The 19,430-nt window shown below is 40.2% G+C and overlaps 1 protein-coding gene and 1 long non-coding RNA gene across 12 annotated transcripts in view; one reads left to right on the forward strand and one right to left on the reverse strand.

Moving 5' to 3' along the window:
• LOC148891876 (uncharacterized) overlaps positions 1–19,430 on the forward strand; it is a 28,971-nt gene that overhangs the window by 5,013 nt on the left and 4,528 nt on the right. The window contains exons 2-3 of one of the 3 annotated variants that reach the window (XR_016116414.1): positions 4,641–4,809; positions 9,233–9,290. This is a non-coding gene — a long non-coding RNA (uncharacterized LOC148891876). The other 2 variants (XR_016116413.1, XR_016116412.1) reach the window with 2 other exon arrangements.
• dtna (dystrobrevin, alpha) overlaps positions 1–19,430 on the reverse strand; it is a 43,934-nt gene that overhangs the window by 1,125 nt on the left and 23,379 nt on the right. For 3 of the 9 annotated variants that reach the window (XM_089007940.1, XM_089007932.1, XM_089007941.1), the window contains 13 exons: positions 18,128–18,294; positions 17,832–17,956; positions 14,227–14,310; positions 14,051–14,104; positions 12,230–12,325; positions 9,356–9,437; positions 7,700–7,803; positions 6,684–6,797; positions 4,695–4,791; positions 3,687–3,846; positions 3,506–3,595; positions 2,219–2,445; positions 1,946–1,984 (listed from right to left, as the gene is read on the reverse strand). In XM_089007940.1, the coding sequence (XP_088864066.1) occupies positions 1,967–1,984; positions 2,219–2,445; positions 3,506–3,595; positions 3,687–3,846; positions 4,695–4,791; positions 6,684–6,797; positions 7,700–7,803; positions 9,356–9,437; positions 12,230–12,325; positions 14,051–14,104; positions 14,227–14,310; positions 17,832–17,956; positions 18,128–18,294 (1,418 nt within the window). In that variant the 3' untranslated portion in view covers positions 1,946–1,966. The remainder of the gene's footprint in view (positions 1–1,945; positions 1,985–2,218; positions 2,446–3,505; positions 3,596–3,686; positions 3,847–4,694; positions 4,792–6,683; positions 6,798–7,699; positions 7,804–9,355; positions 9,438–12,229; positions 12,326–14,050; positions 14,105–14,226; positions 14,311–17,831; positions 17,957–18,127; positions 18,295–19,430) is intronic. The other 6 variants (XM_089007934.1, XM_089007933.1, XM_089007938.1 and 3 more) reach the window with 6 other exon arrangements.

Consider the following 19,430-nt stretch of genomic DNA (forward strand, 5'->3'; position numbering starts at 1 on the left):
CAATTATGTCATTAATGGAATCACTGTGTGTAATATTATTCAACACTTGCATGTCAATTATACCATCATTTTTACAGCCATGATATATATTTTCATGCATTTTCTGATTTGATTATTTTTATAAGATTGAGGTGGAGCTGTTCCCAGTTGTCTTTGGGCACTAGGCTGGAGACACCCTGAACTGGTTGCCAGCTAATCGCAGGGCACACACAGATTAAAAACCATTCACGCTCATTCTTGCAACTATGGACAATTTGGCGTGTTCAATCAGTCTGTGCCCTTCATGTGTTTGGAATGTGAGGGGAAACCGGGGAACCCGGAGAAAACCCACGCAGGCCCGGGAAGAATATGCAAACTCCACACAGGGAGGCGCGAGATGGAATTGACTCACGTTCATGTTTTTTTTTCCAGTGTGGATCTGCCAGTGTTTTCCTTTGTTAGTGTGTTTTGTTTACTACTCCCTGGTTCTCCTGCCTCCCTGCTTTTAAAGGACAACAACACCATTTTTTTGTTTCCTAACTGACATCAGAAAAACGTTTTATAGCATCTAAAATACCCAAAACACGCAGGCTGATATTTTTAGTCAAATGAAAAATACAAATAAAAATGACTTAAAGTGTGCTAAAACTACAACAAATTGAGCTGCAAATTGGGCATTTTCAGAAAGTCCCGCCCCCAGTTCGTGACGTCACGCCTTGACGTCTTGCATTGATGGAGAATCAAAACAATGGCTTCAGATTCGGAGAATATGCTTTCTTGTTACACATCCAGTTATGTATATGATTCAAATATTTCTGAAGAGGAAAGCATACATGTTTGCAATCGATTAAAGAATTTATTCAGTGCCATTTTGAGGCATCTGGACTGCAATGTAGAACCCAGAAAATGCAGAAGATGGCGCCCAAGCTCCATTGGAAATGGGCTGATTTGTCTGCTGGGAATTTGTGTCAGCGAATATCAATTAGTTGGCTTGGTGCAACACACAAGGATTCACCATTGCGTTATTTATGTGTCTTCCTTCTAATTTCGCCATCAACACGAAGTTTTCAGACCAAGCAAAGTACCGCAAAATGCATTGAGGTGATGCAAGGTATGTCCTTTCTCGGTCAGGGGCGTTACTTCAGTGACGTGACGTGAGGAGCAAAAACAAGACTTCCTGAATATTCAGCGCGAGTCTTAAAACGTAAAATATAGCTATATGAGGTGGAATCTTTGTAAAATACGCTCAGTAGAAGTCATTTGAAGCGATTTTACAAATTATGGACACAACTTTTCCGGGGGCATCGGTTGTCCTTTAAGGGTACACTGCGTTGACACCACATAAGAAGGGACAATTTTTAAAATTGTAAAATATTTTTTAATTTAATAAATTTAATTACTTTCTCAAATGTAAGAATTCAAAGAAATATAATTTATTTCTTATTTAATTTTATCTTTTCACCCCCATCCCCTTTCAAATTGCTGCTGTGGACTGCAAATTGTGCCATTGTGGGACTGTGAAAGGGTTTCTGATTCTAATTCTGAAATCTTTGATACGTTAAATCATTGGTGTCAAAGTCTAGGCTCGGGGGCTAAATCTGCCACATCATTTTATTCGGCCCGCAAACGCAAATCAAACTTGTGAAAATCCATGATGCTTGCTGAAGTCCGAACAAAAATTTCAAATTGTCCCACGTAAACCACAATAACAGTCATTATTTTTTACTTCAAATTTGAAAAGTAGTTGTTCATTAATTTGTTGTGTACTCTATATGTAGTATGTGGAGGGGATTAAACATACTAATGGCTTCCGCAAATTCATAACGTCCCCCGAGAGGAAACCGTAACTAAAACCTGGCCGGTAGCAAAATATGAGTTTGACACAAAGTGTTTGAGAAATGTATAATTTAAATCTTGGCGAGGTAACAATTTGAAAACGCACACATTAGAATTAGTGCATATTTACCATTTTCCAGGATCCATATCGTCACTGCTGCAGCGTCATCTGAAGCACAAAGTGAACAGCAAGACCACAAACTGCAGATTAGAACCTTGTTTTCTCAAGCGTATAATCAATCAGTTTCAGTACTTAAGTGTAAACATCATAAATGTACCCCTAGCATACATCTGATTCTGTCGACAGTTGAGTAAATGACAGCCCTGGTCACCAAATGAAGTCATGGACGCTTCAGGTTGCCATTTTCTGGCCACGCATGGCATTTGGAAAGGGAGATCTCACCATGCAGGCTTTGTCAGATTCCTGCCTGTGCTTCATGAGTTCCTCGAACTTGAGCTCGTCCTCCAGCTGGCGCTCCAGGTCATTCCTGTAATGTCTGTCCTCGTGTTCTGCAGAGGCGATCCTGGAGTTGAAACTGAGGAAAGTATCTGAGGTTGTTGCTGTTGCTGCAAACGTGTCACCGCGGCTGAGGTCGGAATCCACAGTGCTCTCAGTCTCGCTGCCGCCCTCTAAGAAACAACAGAGCTCGAGACAAACTTTTGTATTGAAAACAAAGAAATTCAAGTATTTTAGGGATGCAACTAACGATTAGTTTACGAATCAATTGTTTGTGGGTTAATCGATGAACCAGGTAAAAAAAAATTAGCTTTCAATGTTCATCCCTTGATTCAAAAGCAGGTGATGACTGCGAATTGAGAAACACATTTGCACAAACTAATTAGAAATCTGTTAAATAACAAAATTACTTTGACATTTTTGCCACAACCCCTCAAAGCAACACCCCAGTAACACACACAATCCATTGCAATATCTTGCCATGAAGATGTAACTTGCTTGTGGTAAATTTCATAGTTAAAAGTTTTCCACGTCACACTTGGTGGCAAATGGGCTGTGTGGTGCGAGTATAAATTCAAGAGCTTTTGTGTGTTAGCTACTGTTATATGGGGCACTGGTTTTTTTTGGCCAGTGTGTGTCTAAAACATTGAGTGAAATTTCAACCTGTAGAATTGCTGTCCTCTCCATATGAACTCATTCACTGCAAAAATTGTGCACTCCAGTGCCAGGGTTTATGTCATTTTTACTGAAATTCCAGGACCCACAGAATGTTGAGTTTTAGGACGACATAAACATTCAATGCAGCGTAAGAAACCTTAGACTCTCTTATTTCATGAGACAAAAGGAAAACGATTACAGAGGTCTGACCAGCGCTTTATTGGCACTCTCCCTGCAAGAAAAACCAAAACCCGAACGAAAAAGACGTCCAAGACGGTGCCCGAGAAGGCAGCCATCAGCAAGTGCTCTCATGAGCCTTGCTTTTTTGTTGTTGTTTTTGTGTTTTCTTTTGTCACTTTGTGTTGTTGTGTAATTTATAATTAATAATAAATAATCATAAAGTCACATATTCATGTGACTAAAACATATTTTATTCATCTATGTATCTATTTCTTCATGTATTAATTTATTCATTTATTTATTTATTTATTATATATATATATATATATATATATTTATTTATTTATAGTTTTTTTGTGTATTTATAAAATCTGGACCAAAAAAAGTTATGGGTACCTGAATTCAACTCTTTGACCAGTGATGACATTGTGTTCGTGATGGAGTCAGCAGCGATGAGGAGGTCGTTTCTCAAATTTCTTCTGGGACCTTGGATGGAGAAGAGAAGAAAAAAAATGTGTTGTCATCATCACATCTTACCACTTTGCGATGTTCTTGGAATGGAACCGAGCTGCATTACCCTGAGCAAAGGCCTCCTGAACATCGCCTCCCACACCCATGAGAGAGTCCTGAGGTGTATGAGTCGGGGTTGTGTCGACTGAGTCCGAGTGGATGGGCATGGGAACGGGCCTGCTGACGGTGTGACTGGGCGACGAGCGCGGAGAGCCGGGACCCTGACTCTGCAATTCGCAACAACACAATTCGCTAGTCACTAGCCAATCATAGTTTGCAAAAACTGCTCTGATCTCAAGCCACTGGTGACAACAGCATACTGGACAGAGCTAAAACACTATATCGGTAGCGAGCTGCATAAGCAAATATGTATATTGTGTTGATTTAATAGCAGTTTTGTCAACCCACAATGACAGAAGGAGGAGAAGAAACGGATTTGATTGGAGATTTACTGTTAAAGCTATTTTCAAGATGGACTTTTCAAGAAAAAAAATGGACACCGTTAAGAAAAGTCAGTCAGTTATTTCCTGGCTAACGATACCCTCAAATGGAATTGTAGTAAAACACACAACACTTTTTTCAGTCTGGATTTATTCCAACGTAGCACAACTGAAGGGCTAGCGATGAAATCCACGGCCCGCCACTGCAAATCATATATTTTTAATTTCATAAGTAGAAGTAGATCATAAACGATCATCAGCTCTTCAACCCCTTCCAAAATCAGAAGGGGTGGACACCAGCTCCAACTTGATGATGATACTAGTGCAGCGTGTTCGACCGGAAACAAATTCCTTGTGTGTTCTACATACTTAGCAATAAAGATGATTCTGATTCTGATCCAATTTTATGACTATAAATCTGACTGGAAAGATTTTTTGGAGATAGTGCCAGAGTAATCCAATATGTGACGCTATCTTAAAATACCAAAAACATAAAATGGTCCAATTTGAATGTTCGCTCAAGCATAGCTTCCGAACATGAAACACAATGTATAAAAATGTTCGCCTTGATTGCATTACAGTGCAGTGACTGGAAGAAGCCATGAAAAAAGATGGAGGGCTATTGCCAGCGCTACCTTGAGAAGCATCATTAGCTGCTCCAGCTGCACCATGAGCTCTCTGCGACTCTCCTGCAGACTCGACATTCTCTGCTCAAGCTCATCTTTCCGTTGCCTGACAGGCAAAAAAAAGGTACAGATTGATGAAACCATTATGTCACATCCTCACAGATTAAGTCAAGCAGTTCATATCTGCACTCAACTCTTTCTTTTCCCTTTCCTCCCAAATTCATAAACAAGTGCACAGAATTAGAACATATGTTACACAGCATATTGTTTAAAGGACAACCGACGTCTCCGGACAAGTTGTGTCCATAATTTGTAAAATGGCTTCAAATGACTTCTACTGAGCGTATTTTACAAAGATTCCACCACATATTGCTATATTTTCCGTTTTAAGACTCGTGCTGAATGTTCCGGAAGTCTTGTTTTTGAGTTGGTGATGAGTCCGTATGTGACGTCACTGAAGGAACGCCCCTGACCGAAAAAAAGGACACATTGTAGCAGTCCTTCCATCACGTCAATGCTTGTTTGGTCTGAAAACCTCGTGTTGCGCCAGAAGAGGGCGTCCAAGCACCATATAAGGAATTTATCAGCCTGTGGAAACGCAATACATTGTCATGGTTTTTTTTTCTGCCTCTTTTCTGGGACGCTACATTGCAGTCAGGATGCCTCAAAATGACATGATTTGTGCCTCTTTTTTTGGGTGAGAGATTTTCCCCCCAATGTTGCCTCAAAATCTCATTTCATCTCATCTCATTTTCCGTACCGCTTATTCCTCATTAGGGGGTTACTGGAGCCTATCTCAGCTGTCTTCGGGCACGAGGCGGGGGACACCCTGAATTGGTTGCCAGCCAATCGCAGGGCACACAAAGACATACAACAGTCACTCTCACACTCACACCTAGGGACAATTTGGAGTGGTCAATCTGCCTGCCATGCATGTTTTTTGGAGTGTGGGAGGAAACCGGAGGACCCGGAGAAAACCCACGCGGGTCCGGGGAGAACATGCAAACTCCACACAGGGAGGCCGGACCGGGACGCGAACCGGCGACCTCTGCACTGTGAAGCCGGTGTGCTAACCACTCGACTACCGGGCCACCCTGTTGCCTCAAAATTGCACATATAATTCTTTAATCGATTACAAACATGTATGCTTTCCTCTTCAGAACTATTTGAATCATATTCATAACTGGATGTGTAACAAGAAAGCATATTCTCCGAATCTGAAGCCATTGTTTTGATTCTCCAGCAATGCAAGACGTCTTGGCGTGACGTCACTAACTGGGGGCGGGACTTCCTGAAAATGCCCAATTCGCAGCTCAATTTTTTTGCAGATTTTGGACACATGAAGTCATTTTTATTGGTGTTTTGCATTTGAATAAAAATATTATACTGCGTGTTTTGGGTATTTTAGGTGCTATAAAACGTTTTTCTGATGTCAGTTAGGAAACAAAAAAGTGACGTCGGTTGTCCTTTAAGTGTTTTGTTGGGTGGTTCACTCGTGCAAATGAGTCACAGCTCATCATGCACCCACTACTTTCAATAAAGAATCCATGAAGGAGCATTTTTTATATTGGTGCTTGTTTTCCTTATCTTGATAAAATATCTGGTACATGCTTCAAGGAGCAGGGGGGAGGTCCTGGTTCATGGGTCACACTCCCCCCGTCTTGCAAAGGGGTCACAACATTCTTTACTAAGAGGGCCAAGTTGTCACCGCGCACCCAAGTCCATTGATGGGTCGTTCTAAACGACCCATCATCCATAACATCCATAAACATAGCAAAATCATAATTGTATTTTCACTGGCTGAGGCAGTACTTCACTGCTGCATGTTTTTCAGCTAGGCACCTTGCAAATTATTTTTTTAGGTATTTTTTTTTCATTTGGGTAATTAATTCTACACTTGATAGGTGAGTAGGGTCTCCTGGCACACAACAAGCACTTCAGACCAACTTTCAAAATATATGACCAGTCTGTGTGCGGTGGATGAAGTGTCCAACCTACCTGAGAAGTCGTAACTCAGCCAGCAGTGTTGGGTTCTGCTGACCTCTGTCAGGCGGCGGCTGCGAGGCCTCCTCATGCTGGAGGCGCAGTCGTTGAATTTCTAGCAAGATTTCTCTAAGTGACACACACAAAAAATACTCAATTTATAGCACACTGCATCCCAAGTGGGGTTTAAAGCCAATGACTGATATGAGAGTGAAGGGGAGCTGCCGCCAGGATGACTGTTGGATGAATGTGCAATGTTATACACCTGGTTTGTTGCCAGCAGGCTTATGCATTGCAGAGAAACATATTATCATACATGTGACGACACATCCATTCACTTCCTGGTTGAATGGACAGCCGTTGAATGATTGATTACATGGAATTTAACCAGCATAATATGATTATGAATCAATCGAAATGTGTTGTACTTTTCTCAGGTAATATTTCCAATTGTATTCAGTTCTGCATTATAAGTTCACATTATAAGTTCTGTATTGAAAATGAAAGCCTGTGGTTATAATACAAAACATGTAAATTTCTCCACTGTGAGACTAATAAAGACATATCCAATCCAATCCAACCCATGCTAGATACATGTTGTTTTCTCAAGGGTTTTATGAATAAACTCAGTTGCAAGTTAAGCGTCTTAAAGATTGAGCTGCGAAAGTCTTTGTGGCAAAACCCCATAATTCTCATGCATTTCATATTTTTCAATGATCGATCATTTTGATCAATCACCACGTGGTTGTTTTTACAAACTACTGACAAATCCAAAGTGTTGAAAATGGCTTGTACATTATGTTAATGCAATGTTCCATGCCATTTTTGGGGTTGCCGGAAAAAAATGGGAGAATCCATTATTGCAAATACATTACACCACATAAAATATACCAGCTTTGACCATGGTTATCACATTTTAGGTTCAAATTAAATAGGTTGAGAGACTGTATGCCCAAGCCTCAACTATGTTCAGGTGCCGTGAAGGCCAAAGAAAATCAACAAGGCCAGCTAGGGGGTGTTTGATGTCTTACTTGTTTTTAGTCTCCAGCTCGGCGATGAGCTGCCTCTGCTGTTTGTTGGCATCGAAAGAAGACGGCAGGTCTGCGGAGACTCTGTGCTGCTGCTGCTGTTGAGCCTGAAGCAGGGGCACTGTGTCAATACCTCTGTTTGAGCTCACATCAACGATAAGAGACAAAAAGAACATCACGTGCATCAAGTCACTTTAAATACATTATGGAAAAGAATGATTTGATCCCAACTTGAGTTTTGTTGGTCACTTTGATTGAAATTTGCTTTTAATGGTTGTTTATGGTAATAGATAATATACATGTGGAAAAAAACACACAATATAAAACATTTTATTGAGTGAAATAAGTATTTGATCACCAATTAAAAGCAAAATCTTGATTTAGTATGGAGTCCAAGATGGCGCCCGAGTAGGCAGCCGTCAGCAAGTGCACTGATGAGCCTTGCTTTTTTTGTTGTTTTTGTCTTGTTTTTGTGTTTTCTTTTGTCACTTTGTGTTGTTGTGCGTCGTGTGGAACGGATACGGATTGTTTTTCAGCATTTTTGACCACGACATTCATCAAGAAAGAGACTGCGCTGAGCGGTTGCGCCTTTTCGGCAGCATGGATATGCCAGTACTGTTTTTGAATGGGAGGAATGTCGGTGCCATTTGACTGTCATCGCTGGACACCAAAGGGGCCATTGTGCTTTTTTGCGCCTGTAATGGGCAGCATCCTCACAGCCCCGCTTTGTTCAGTGGAAGGTCGGTGCTGTTGGACAGTCTGCGGCTGAATGGATACATGGCTTGAGGAGCCCGCGATATGAAGGAAGGAGCGTCAGCGCAGAGCGCCGATGCGTATATGGAACTGTCGCGGGATGGAATTGAAGCTGATTTATGGGGGAAAGGAGATGTGAGACGATCTCTTTTCGTCAATGGATGCTACAGCTGCGTGTTTGCTTTCGACATTTAGCTTGCAGTCGACGTGCACATTCCACCATGACGTCCCTGATCCACTGCTGAAAAGGATGCTTTGATCCTCTCCTCTTTCATCTGGAACTGCTTTATTTTACAAAGAGGGTACAGAAAGTGTGTGCCTTTTTATTTTTCTTCTCGCCAGTGAGTTTGGGCGGATTGCCCCCGGTAATCCACTAGTTTTGCTGTATGTCACTTTTTGTTCATCAAGTTTTTTTCCGGGTTCCGCGGTGTATCAGACCCGCGCTTTTTGTTAATAAATCATCTGCCAGCACCAACGCCTCTGTCACCTGCATAGCGATCCACCCCAATTACTACGTTCCAACTCGTCAACTGCCACGGTCGCCAGCGGAACGTGACAAATATTACTTTACATATAAGGTGCATCTGCGTACGAGGCGCAGGGTCATCTTTTGAATAAAATCAAGGCTTTTGGGTAAACCTTATACACTGGAAAATATGGTATGTTTAATTGTTATTGGCATTATGAGGTGTTCTTTGAAAAATGCTGACCCAGGATGAGGTCTGTAGAACCAGATTTTTACAGATCACATACTGATTTCACTTACAATATGTTTTCTCCAAGGATATTGTCTGTGATGTAATCGAAGAACAACCACCAAATTACAGTCTGTTTATGCCTTCGTAAGTGACCAAATGTATACATTTGAAATAATAACTTTCCCCAGTGTAAATTCAGCTTTCTCACAGCAGCATCTGCAGCCAGGCGAGCAGCGTAGCGGGCAATGAGGCTGTGCTCCTCATCTTGAGGGTTGCTATTCTCCAGTAAGCTGATGGAAAGGAAAATAAAGATGGCAGTCACATTGTGTATTCTGAATACACACAAATATACAGATAAAAACAACAAAAGCACACAAAAGAACAGAATAAGACAAGAAAACATGTACATGACCACACACAACTAGATTTTGACTCTGAGTGACTAATTTAATTTTCCCGCAGACATAAGAGTGTAGACCACTTTCATTAAAGACGCTGGTAGACATATTAGTGCACAAGCAGGCATCTCTATTTTTATGTTGTCTGTGAGTGTGGAAATGAATGGGGAAAGAGAAAGAGAAAGAGAAAGAGAAAGAGAAAGAGAAAGAGAAAGAGAAAGAGAAAGAGAAAGAGAAAGAGAAAGAGAAAGTGTGTGTGTGTGTGCGTGTGTGTGTGTGTGTGTGTGTGTGTGTGTGTGTGTGTGTGTGTGTGTGTGTGTGTGTGTGTGTGTGTGTGTGTGTGTGTGTGTGTGTGTGTGTGTGACTACATAACCCGTTTGACAATAACATTTCAGTTTGTGCAAAATACAGCAACGCTTTATAATGTTACTTTAAAGGACAACCGACACATGTCGGTTGTCCTTTAAAAAAATGGTGTCGGCGACACCACTTTTTTGTTTCCTAATTGACATCAGAAAAACGTTTTATAGCATCTAAAATACCCATAACATGCAGGCTGATATTTTTAGTCAAATGCAAAACACCAATAAAAATGAGTTTAAGTGTCCCAAAACTACTTCAAAATGACCTCGGAGATGGCGAGTTTCAGAGTCGCGCCCCCTTGTTTGTGACGTCACGCCAGGACGTCTTGCCTTGCTCTAGAATCAAAACAATGGCTTCAGATTCGAAGAAGATGCTTTCTTGTTACTCATCCAGTTATGAATATGATTCAAATAGTTCTGAAGAGCAAAGCATAAATGTTTGCAATCAATTAAAGCCGTCAGGACTCCAATGTAGCGTCCCAGAAAATGCACAAGATGGCCCCCTAGCTCCGTTGGAAATGGGCTGATTTGTCAGCTGGGAATTTGTGTCAAATAGTATCAACTAGTAGTCTTGGTGCAACAGACAATGATTCACCATTGCGTTATTTATGTGTTTTCCTTCTAATTTCCCCATCAACGCGGATCAACAAGAAGTTTTCAGACCAAACAAAGTACCCAAAATGCATTGTGTGTCACTTTCTCGGTCAGGGGTGTTCCTGACGTGATGTCACATCAGGAATCAAAACAAGACTTCCTGAATATTCAGCGCGAGTCTTAAAACGTAAAATACAGCTATATGCGGTGGAATCTTTGTAAAAAACGCTCAGTCGAAGTCATTTGAAGTGATTTTACAAATTATGGACACAACTTGTCAGGGGTGTCGGTTGTCCTTTAAATCAACCAATCAGACATCTGAGAATTAATCAGATCGCTACAAAAGATAATCCGTCACAAGTATTTTGAGTTATGCAATCATGTATGTTCTGAAAAGGTAACATGGGCCAAAAATCCTGTCGCTTTCAATTTGAAACCAATTTTACTTAATTCCCCACTAGATGTGGAACTCCACACACACCGACACACCCACACCCTCACACACACACCACAAGAAAGCTGTTAAATATTTTTCAATACAAAACTATTGAGGAACAAAAGTAAATAAGAATCAAATCAGATGACCGTACTTAAGAAAATTATTGAATTGAATTGAAAAAAGAAAACAAAGTCCTGATTTTACAACTAAAGTACATGTATAATTGGGAGGATGACTTTTTGAGATTTTTTTTTAACAAAAATAGAGGATTTTTTTTCAAATACATTCAACGTCTTACAAAGATAAAATCTTTTTTCTTTTCTTTCTTTTCATGAAATACAAAACGTAATTTGTTATATACAACAACAAATATCTGTTTTGGGAGAACTAAAGTTATTTTTAAGGCAATAAAAAGGATGTAGTCTTTCAGGACGAATTTAAATCTCAGGCAAAATTGCTTTGTTTATATGAAATATTTCAAAAACAAGGTAACTCAATGTGTTTGACACGATAAAAAAGATACAGTACAACATCTAAAAGCACATTCAAAAACAAGCAGCTTACTAAAACTACTTAGATCATGTTTTTTGAGAAATAAAGAAGGATCTTCAGAGACAAATGCAGATTGTTTTATAAGTAGAAATGATATAAAAAAAATCACCCTAAGAGAATGAAGTCGGAAATGAACGCTAATTAAACACAATTAAAAAGAAATTTCTGAGGGTAAAAGTTGTCATCTTCAAAGAGTAAAATCATACATTTGAAGCAAGACAACCTGTAAATCAACTTGGCGTGAGATTTTGTTACTTCAAAACAAAGGTTCCAGAAATTTGATAAAATTACAACTATATTTGTGGATTACTCACACTTTTTTCCATATTAACCTACATTTTTATAATATTTCAACATTAGTCTCCATACATTGCATCACCCAATTTTCACATTAATGGACATTTTCTGGAAGGTGAATGCCATCTATTGAAAGTCGATAACTTAACCGGTACCTTCCATTTCAAATCCATTGTATTGGTGAAAAAAAAAAATCATTAAAAACTCTTTGACTTTTCAAATATTTTAGGCTACTTGCAAATGTCAGTGTAGAATATTTTCGTCATGGTGTATGTTATAACATACACCATTACGAAAACAATTGCGGTACAGTTGTACCTAATAGAGTGGCAGTCGGTGAAAAGTGGTCCAAATGTTGTTTTGGTGGTTGTAAAAAAAAATACTTTTAGTACTTATTTTCACACAGTCAGAGAAGGGCACACAGCAGCATACCCACTAACCATGTTTTGGGGTTGTTTTGAAGTAGTTTCACATAGAGGCCAATGAGAATGTGCTCATCCGCAAGTCGGTCAACTGCATCTAGGTTGCAGTTTAACCTGGATTTGTGCAGGAGTTCAGAAACAAAGTAAATAACAGATAACCCCCCCAAAAAGATGACATACCATGGGTGACAAAAGGAGGGCCGGCACAAAGAATAGGGGAAAGAAGGGAAAAAGAGATTTGAGGAGACGCTTGAAAAGCAACCATTCACGGGTGACTGAAGAGGAACAAGGCCACATTATGTGTGCTGATGAAGGCTTGCAGACACACAACACATCACATGCACTGTTTAAACACTTCACGTATCTACGCAGTGCTCCAAAACTATCTAATCCCATTTTATGAATCTCCTACGGACACTCAAACAGTTGAGGAAGAAAAAAAACTTGAAAAGGGTGTCAGTATTCATAATCCAGGGTCAGTTTTCACAAGAGAGTTAACAACGCTAAAGAAGCATGTGATTTCATTCGATACGTTGAGCATTCAGCTACCTAACAATGGGCTCAGTCTTGGCAAGGTAAAGAAAACACAAGTGGCGCACATAATGAAGTAAATAATGGCCAGCACGCATCGTTAGGTCAGTTTCAGGTTTTTGCTAGGACGCACGCAAGTTAGCAACCCAAATGAACTCCTTTTTCTCACTGTGGTCAAATCAGTTGATTCAGAATGCAGCCCAAATTACAAAAAAATATACTTTTTTTGCTCCGTTTATGTCTGATGCAAATATTTACTCTCATCTGTCTCAATTCAGGGCATTCCCATTTTTGGTCACATTTCTTCCAGTTGAGAACAGATTCACATTGGCACTGCCACTGCTTTAATTAAATGAACAAATGAAGGCATCCATATGTGAATGATCCTCAACAACAACATTCAAGTTTTGGCTTATCTGCCCCACAATGAGGTATTAAGGTCATTTTAGCTTTATTGATCCCCTGGCAGAATTCTATAATGACCGGAATGTAAGTGTTCAAATGTTAAACCAAAGCAATGAGCTGCAAGTAGAATGTTTATTAGGGGAAAATTCTGGTTCAGTGGTGTGGTTCACCGCATACAACTGTGAGCAATCTTTCAGTTTACCGCATTAACTATGAGTAGTCATTTACTTTAGAATTCCAGTCTGATGTTTGGCACAATAATCTGGCATTGTTAGTCTTGTGTATGTTTTGACATACTGTATTATGAATTGCTTGGCAGCCCATGTGAACAAAGCGTCTATATGCTCTGACATGTTCAATAATGTGTAAAATATCCCTCACTCTTCACTTCATCTTTTTTTGGGGGGGGGCGGAGAAGTGTTCCATGATGGAATTTGCTAATATGAGTGAACTCAATATATGCTTGTTAGATACTCCACATTCAGAAAAAAAACGAAACCACTTTTTGGTGGTGTTGCTACTAAATTTCTACTTATAGCAGTAAATCCATCTATTGTCATTTTTGAAAGCAAATGTTTTTGGGAGGGATGTAGAAAACATCAGACTGATAATTATTTCCACCATGGATATGACCTATAGCCTGTACAAATTAACTGCAAAAAGACAGACATGTTAAGAAATGTCATGTTGTTGCAAAAGTGTGCACACCCCCATGTACAATCTCCTGAGCATATACAGTATGGGGAAAATATGCTATTGGTGAAACCAAGGTTGAATGTTTACAGTGGAAAGAACTTTTGTAGCTGTCAAAGTGAGAGTAATTTCACTTTTTTTTTCTTCTCATAACGCTGATTAATGCACACACACATGCGTGGAAGAACGTTCACACAGTGTGTCACTTACCCTCTGCCTCTCAACAGATGTTGAGCGATGTCATGACTCCTGCTGTAAGGAAAACTAGGTGCGTTCAGCCAGATTGGGCAACATAAGGACACAGACAATTGTTTGGAGTCCACTGGCATAACTCCAAGCTGTAAAGATCTCGAAGAAAAATCCAGGACATCCATTGTTTTACTCACTTTTTGGTGGAGTATGGGTTCCCTGATGTTGGCATTGAATTGGAAAATGAATATTCACTGGGGAGGTTCATTGGTCGTGGCGGCCTAAGGAGACAAAGATTTGTTTCAACCTCAATTGGAGACAAAAGTAATATTATATTTCAGAATGTAGTGTGAAATACTCAAATGAAGAAAGCACCAAGAACAATGGCATGCAGTGAAGCAAACAGACGAATAAAAGAAGTTGCTCAAGTGTGAGTGGGTGAGTGAGTGGTGGGTGATCACAAAGGATTCGAACTAAAAGTATACCGTGATTCAAAGGCACACATTTTGGGAGGTGTGAAAGAATCAAAGAACACTCACCACGTGTCTCTAGAGAGAGAGAGAGAACAATGTAGAAGAAAAAGAGAAAAGTCACCAGCTGCACAGAGATAAACTTTAAGATACTGGTATTATTTTTTTCCCGAGATAAAAGAGTAAAGGCCAGCTTATGGTGAACAATTTTGCCATGAAACATATGTCAAATTTATTCGGGAATTGAAAAACACGACATGGAGCGCCCTTCCTGAATTTGTTCGGGTTTTGGTTTTTCTTGCGGGGGGATGCTGAAGAAGACCTCCAGCAATGTTTTCCCTCCCATTAGGGGGCAGCATTTGCCTTTTGTACAGACGCCCCCATTTCAATTTCGGATAACTCTAGAGGAATTGGGAACTCTTTTTTTTCTGATGAAAGAAGAGAGTCTAAGGTTTCTTACACCGTATTGAATGTTTATGTACATCTAAAACTCAATATTCCGTACGTCCTGCAGTTTGAGTGAAAATGACAAAAACCTTGGCAATGGAGAGGACACATTTTTGCAAATTGTCTGGCAGTGGATAAGTTAAAATATTAAAATGTGGCATGACATTAAATAAAGATGCCGATGCCATTACTTATTCTCAGTTTGATTGTTGACATTCCGGTTCACTTGCATCGGATTCAAATTCAAAAAATCTAGACTTAAAGAAGAAAAATAGAAGTCAGAAGAGCCCAATACGGTGTTGGCGCTCTTGTTTTCGTTTTCCTCACTCAACCAAGATAATGTGGCACTCTTAAGTTGTTTGTCGTTGCCAGCGGATGCGACAGGATGGCTGCAAAGCACTACTTTTACATTTAGCCGGGTCTCGGCTGACGAAATCAACCCCCGACCACCACCACCCATTCATTTCAATGTACTTGCTTGGTACCAAAATGCCACAAGATGGTGCCAATGCAATACTTGTCCATAAGACATATATGGCCCAAAATCTATCGAACACTGAACACTATCTGAAAGACAGTGGGCATAATTACTTTGGGAAGGTGTGACTGGCTGGCTGGCGCGTATGCCTCAATGACAGATATACAAAATTCAAAGACAAGCAAAAGAGTTGCCACTGATTCAATACCCAGAGAAAATTCTCAGGCAGCTATCATCAAATTTCCTCTGTATACTTGTGCGGGGACATCATAAAAAAACATGTACAAAAACTATATTGTATAGTTTTGGTCACATGAGATTAGCCAACTTTTTGTTGAGTTTAAATTTTGTTGAATTGTATGAACCGGGGGGGGTATTTGAGGCAAAAATTGAACACAAGCAGTTTCACAGCTAACCATTTTCAGAGTTAAGATGGAGACATTAACTCTGACAGACAACACGTTAAAATGAACTGCCATTCAGTTTAAACTGTTCGAGTGTAATTAAGTGCAACGAAATCCCCCAGCAGTGACACTCCCTACAAACACTCAACAAAACCAGCTGCTCCACATTTATTGTATTTTCCGGTGTTTAAGGCGCACTCCCAATGAATGGTGTATTTTCAAGCTTTTTCAATATATAAGGCGCACTGCAGCATAAGGCGCATTTTCAATAAATGGCAACAGTTTTCCATATAATTTTCCATTCTAAATACTGTATATAAAACTTTTCCAAATGTAAGGTGCACCACATTATAAGGCGCTACAGTAGAGGCTGGGGTTACGCACTACTTCTTCAGGGGGAAATGGAGTCGGTGGCTGCTGACAATATTTGCGAGACCTGTTGCAACCCAATATTGCGTCACATATCAGGCACACTTGTGTATAAGGTGCGGGGTCATCTTTTGAAAAAAGAAATAGGCATATGGGTGCGCCTTACACTTAAAATTTTATCGCAATTTCTTGCCTTAAAATTGTAGGTTCACTTTTCTTTTCATTCCAAGAGGGCAGTCTTGCAAACTTCGGGTTCACTCCTTACTTGTCTTACATCACGTTTAGAGCGCTCGACCGTTTTGCGAGCGATTTGATGAGGAAAAGTCAATCTTAACAAACCCCGCACTTTAGTATAATTACTCAGAATAATTGCATCTTGGTTGACTTTGATCAGGCTAGGTCAGAGTTCTGTACAAAAATTCCATCCGATTGAAGTTATTAAGGTTTCTAACAAACTATTCAAATTCTGTCTAATAAAGGCAAATCCAATCCAATCCAATACCTCGAAAAAAAAGTATTTCATCATCTTAAGGTTCACACTGAATAGAATTTCCTACTGAATTCTCATGGCAACATTTTGGCTCTCTGAAACAATTTTTGCTGGGGCAGCCAGCTGATTTAAAGGACAACCGACGGCTCTGGACAAGTTGTATCCATAATTTGTAAAATGGCTTCAAATGACTTTTACTGAGCGTATATTACAAAGATTCCACCGCATACAGCTATATTTTACGTTTTGAGACTCGCGCTGAATATTCAGGAAGTCTTGTTTTTGAGTTGGTGACGAGTCTGTACGTGACGTCACTGAAGGAACGCCCCTGACCGAAAAAATACACATTGTAGCAGTCCTTCCATCACATCAATGTATTTTGCTGTACTTGTTTGGTCTGAAAACCTCGTGTTGCACCAAAAAGCCGCCAGAAGAGGGCGACCAAGCTCCATGGAAGGAATTTATCAGCCTGTGGAAACGGGCTGATTCATTCCTCACAGGAGCTCGGTGGCCATTTTCTGCCTCTTTTTGGGTGAGACATTTCCCCCCCATGTTGCCTCAAAATGGCACGGAATACATTCTTTAATTGATTGCAAACATGTATGCTTTCTTCTTCAGAACTATTTGAATCATATTCATAACTGGATGTGTAACAAGAAAGCATATTCTCAGAATCTGAAGCCATTGTTTTGATTCTCCAGCAATGCAAGACGTCTTGGCGTGATGTCACGAACTTGGGGTGAGACTTTCTGAAAATGCCCAATTTTCAACTGAATTTTTTGCAGATTTTGGACACTTTAAGTCATTTTTATTGGTGTTTTGCATTTGAATAAAAATATCATACTGCTTTTGGATATTTTAGATGCTATGAAATGCTTTTCTGATGTCAGTTAGGAAACAAAAAAGTGACGGTGGTTGTCCTTTAACAAAAAGGACCAGAGAGACTCTCACACAAAAGCTCAAGCGAAGGCAACAGTAGCGACATTGTTGTAGATTGCAATCACTCCCTTGGCTGCAATTAAGCCTCATTGATTCACTGACCCATGGGATTGACTGGAATCAGACTTAGAGGAGGCAATGAGCGGATCCTACTTGGTGGTCCAAGTGTCGAAAATAACTCAGAAGAAGGTGAAGAGTTACATACACAATATGGGCGAGGTGGAGAGGTTTCTCCGGCATATCGGGGAACATGGGATGAAGAGGCTCTCTGCTGGACGCGCAACTCAGAGACTTGCTGAGGACATGAGACAGCTTCTTAGCCGGGGATTTCTATGAGCAGAGGACACCCAGAGTATACTAACTGCTTTAAAAGCCCACTCGAGGTGCAGGTTACAAATAGGGGCTGAGTGCAACCCTTACGTCATGGTGCACAAATAGCCGCATTGACTGGTCTTCTGACTGCAGACACACCTCCTCCTTCTCCCCCTCCCAACTTCTTACCCATGATGTATACTCCTTCATTTGATGCTGGTTGCTATGGGAACCGCTGGCATGCCCCCTCCAGAAGCAGTCCTGACAGAGCTGGTAATTATGACATTGCTGGCAGCGGTAGCGGAAGCCCATCATAGTTTCAGTGTGGCAGTAGGAGCACTCGACCGGGTGAAAGACTGCAGGGGGGAAAGAACACACGTGCATAAATAGATGCGGTAATAAATGCAGATACTGTATTCCTGAATTGTATGTGGAGTAGAAGAATTGTTTATGGTAAAATAAGGATGCACAAGGCGAGATGAGAGCTTGTTCATGGTATTTAATCGGGCCCGACATGCAAATTCAAAAGCAAAAAAACAAAACAAAACTGGGCGAGGATCAGGGGGCACTCATGCCCCATTTTTCATTGAAAATACACAAAATGATCACCTAAATTTGGTTCTGTGTTGCAAGTATATTTGAAAACGATAACAATTTGGTGTATTTGTCTGGGCCACCTCCTTGCATGCTCATTTGGGAGAAATAATTCCCTTGTGTTCTGAGCACAAAATGGTTGCTTCAGAATGTATGACATTCAATTTCAGGCATGCCGTCCCGTCAGTCTCGTGACAATATCAGAGTCTACTCAATTCTGTGTTGTTCAGTGATCATGATTTTTACAAGCTTTACAAGGGGGGAATAGAGAGGGAATTTAAATGGAGAGGTGGGGAGACGTAATGTGGGCTCCCTAAAATCCATCTATTTATCCATCTATAGATTTTGTCGTATTTATCCGCCGGTCCGTGAACATATTGTCTGACATTAAACCGGTCCGTGGCGCAAAAAAAGGATGGGCACCACTGGTGTAAAGAACTTATACAGTGATCCCTCGCTACTTTGCGGTTCATTTATCGTGGCTTCAGTGCATTGCGGATTTTTCTTCAGGGATTTTTTTTTATTTTATTAATGGAATGCAAATGTACAAAGAAACAAAGGAAAAGAAACAACAGTGCAAACAATACTGCAAACAAAGCAGAATAAAATCAAACACACTGGCTTTGAACAGCTCATGAAGCAAAATGAGCTGTTCTCTATTCTCAAAAAAAAGAAAGAGTGCCAACAACTACCGATAACAATGTTCTTCTCTCTGACAAAAACTCCTTCAGTAGAAAAAGACGCTACAGTGCAACGGAGTCAGGACGAATAGGCGCAGCAGCAAAATATTGTTTTACAACACCATTCTTTCAACTATTAAAAAAGAGCTTTTATTTTTTGTTTCATTTTGCAGTATGTACAGTTTTGCATTGTAAAAAAAAAGCTGCCGACATTGTAC

The sequence above is a fragment of the Hippocampus bargibanti genome, linkage group LG11, assembly GCF_051943395.1.
Source record: "Hippocampus bargibanti isolate YZ-2025 linkage group LG11, ASM5194339v1, whole genome shotgun sequence".
Lineage (NCBI taxonomy): Eukaryota > Metazoa > Chordata > Actinopteri > Syngnathiformes > Syngnathidae > Hippocampus > Hippocampus bargibanti.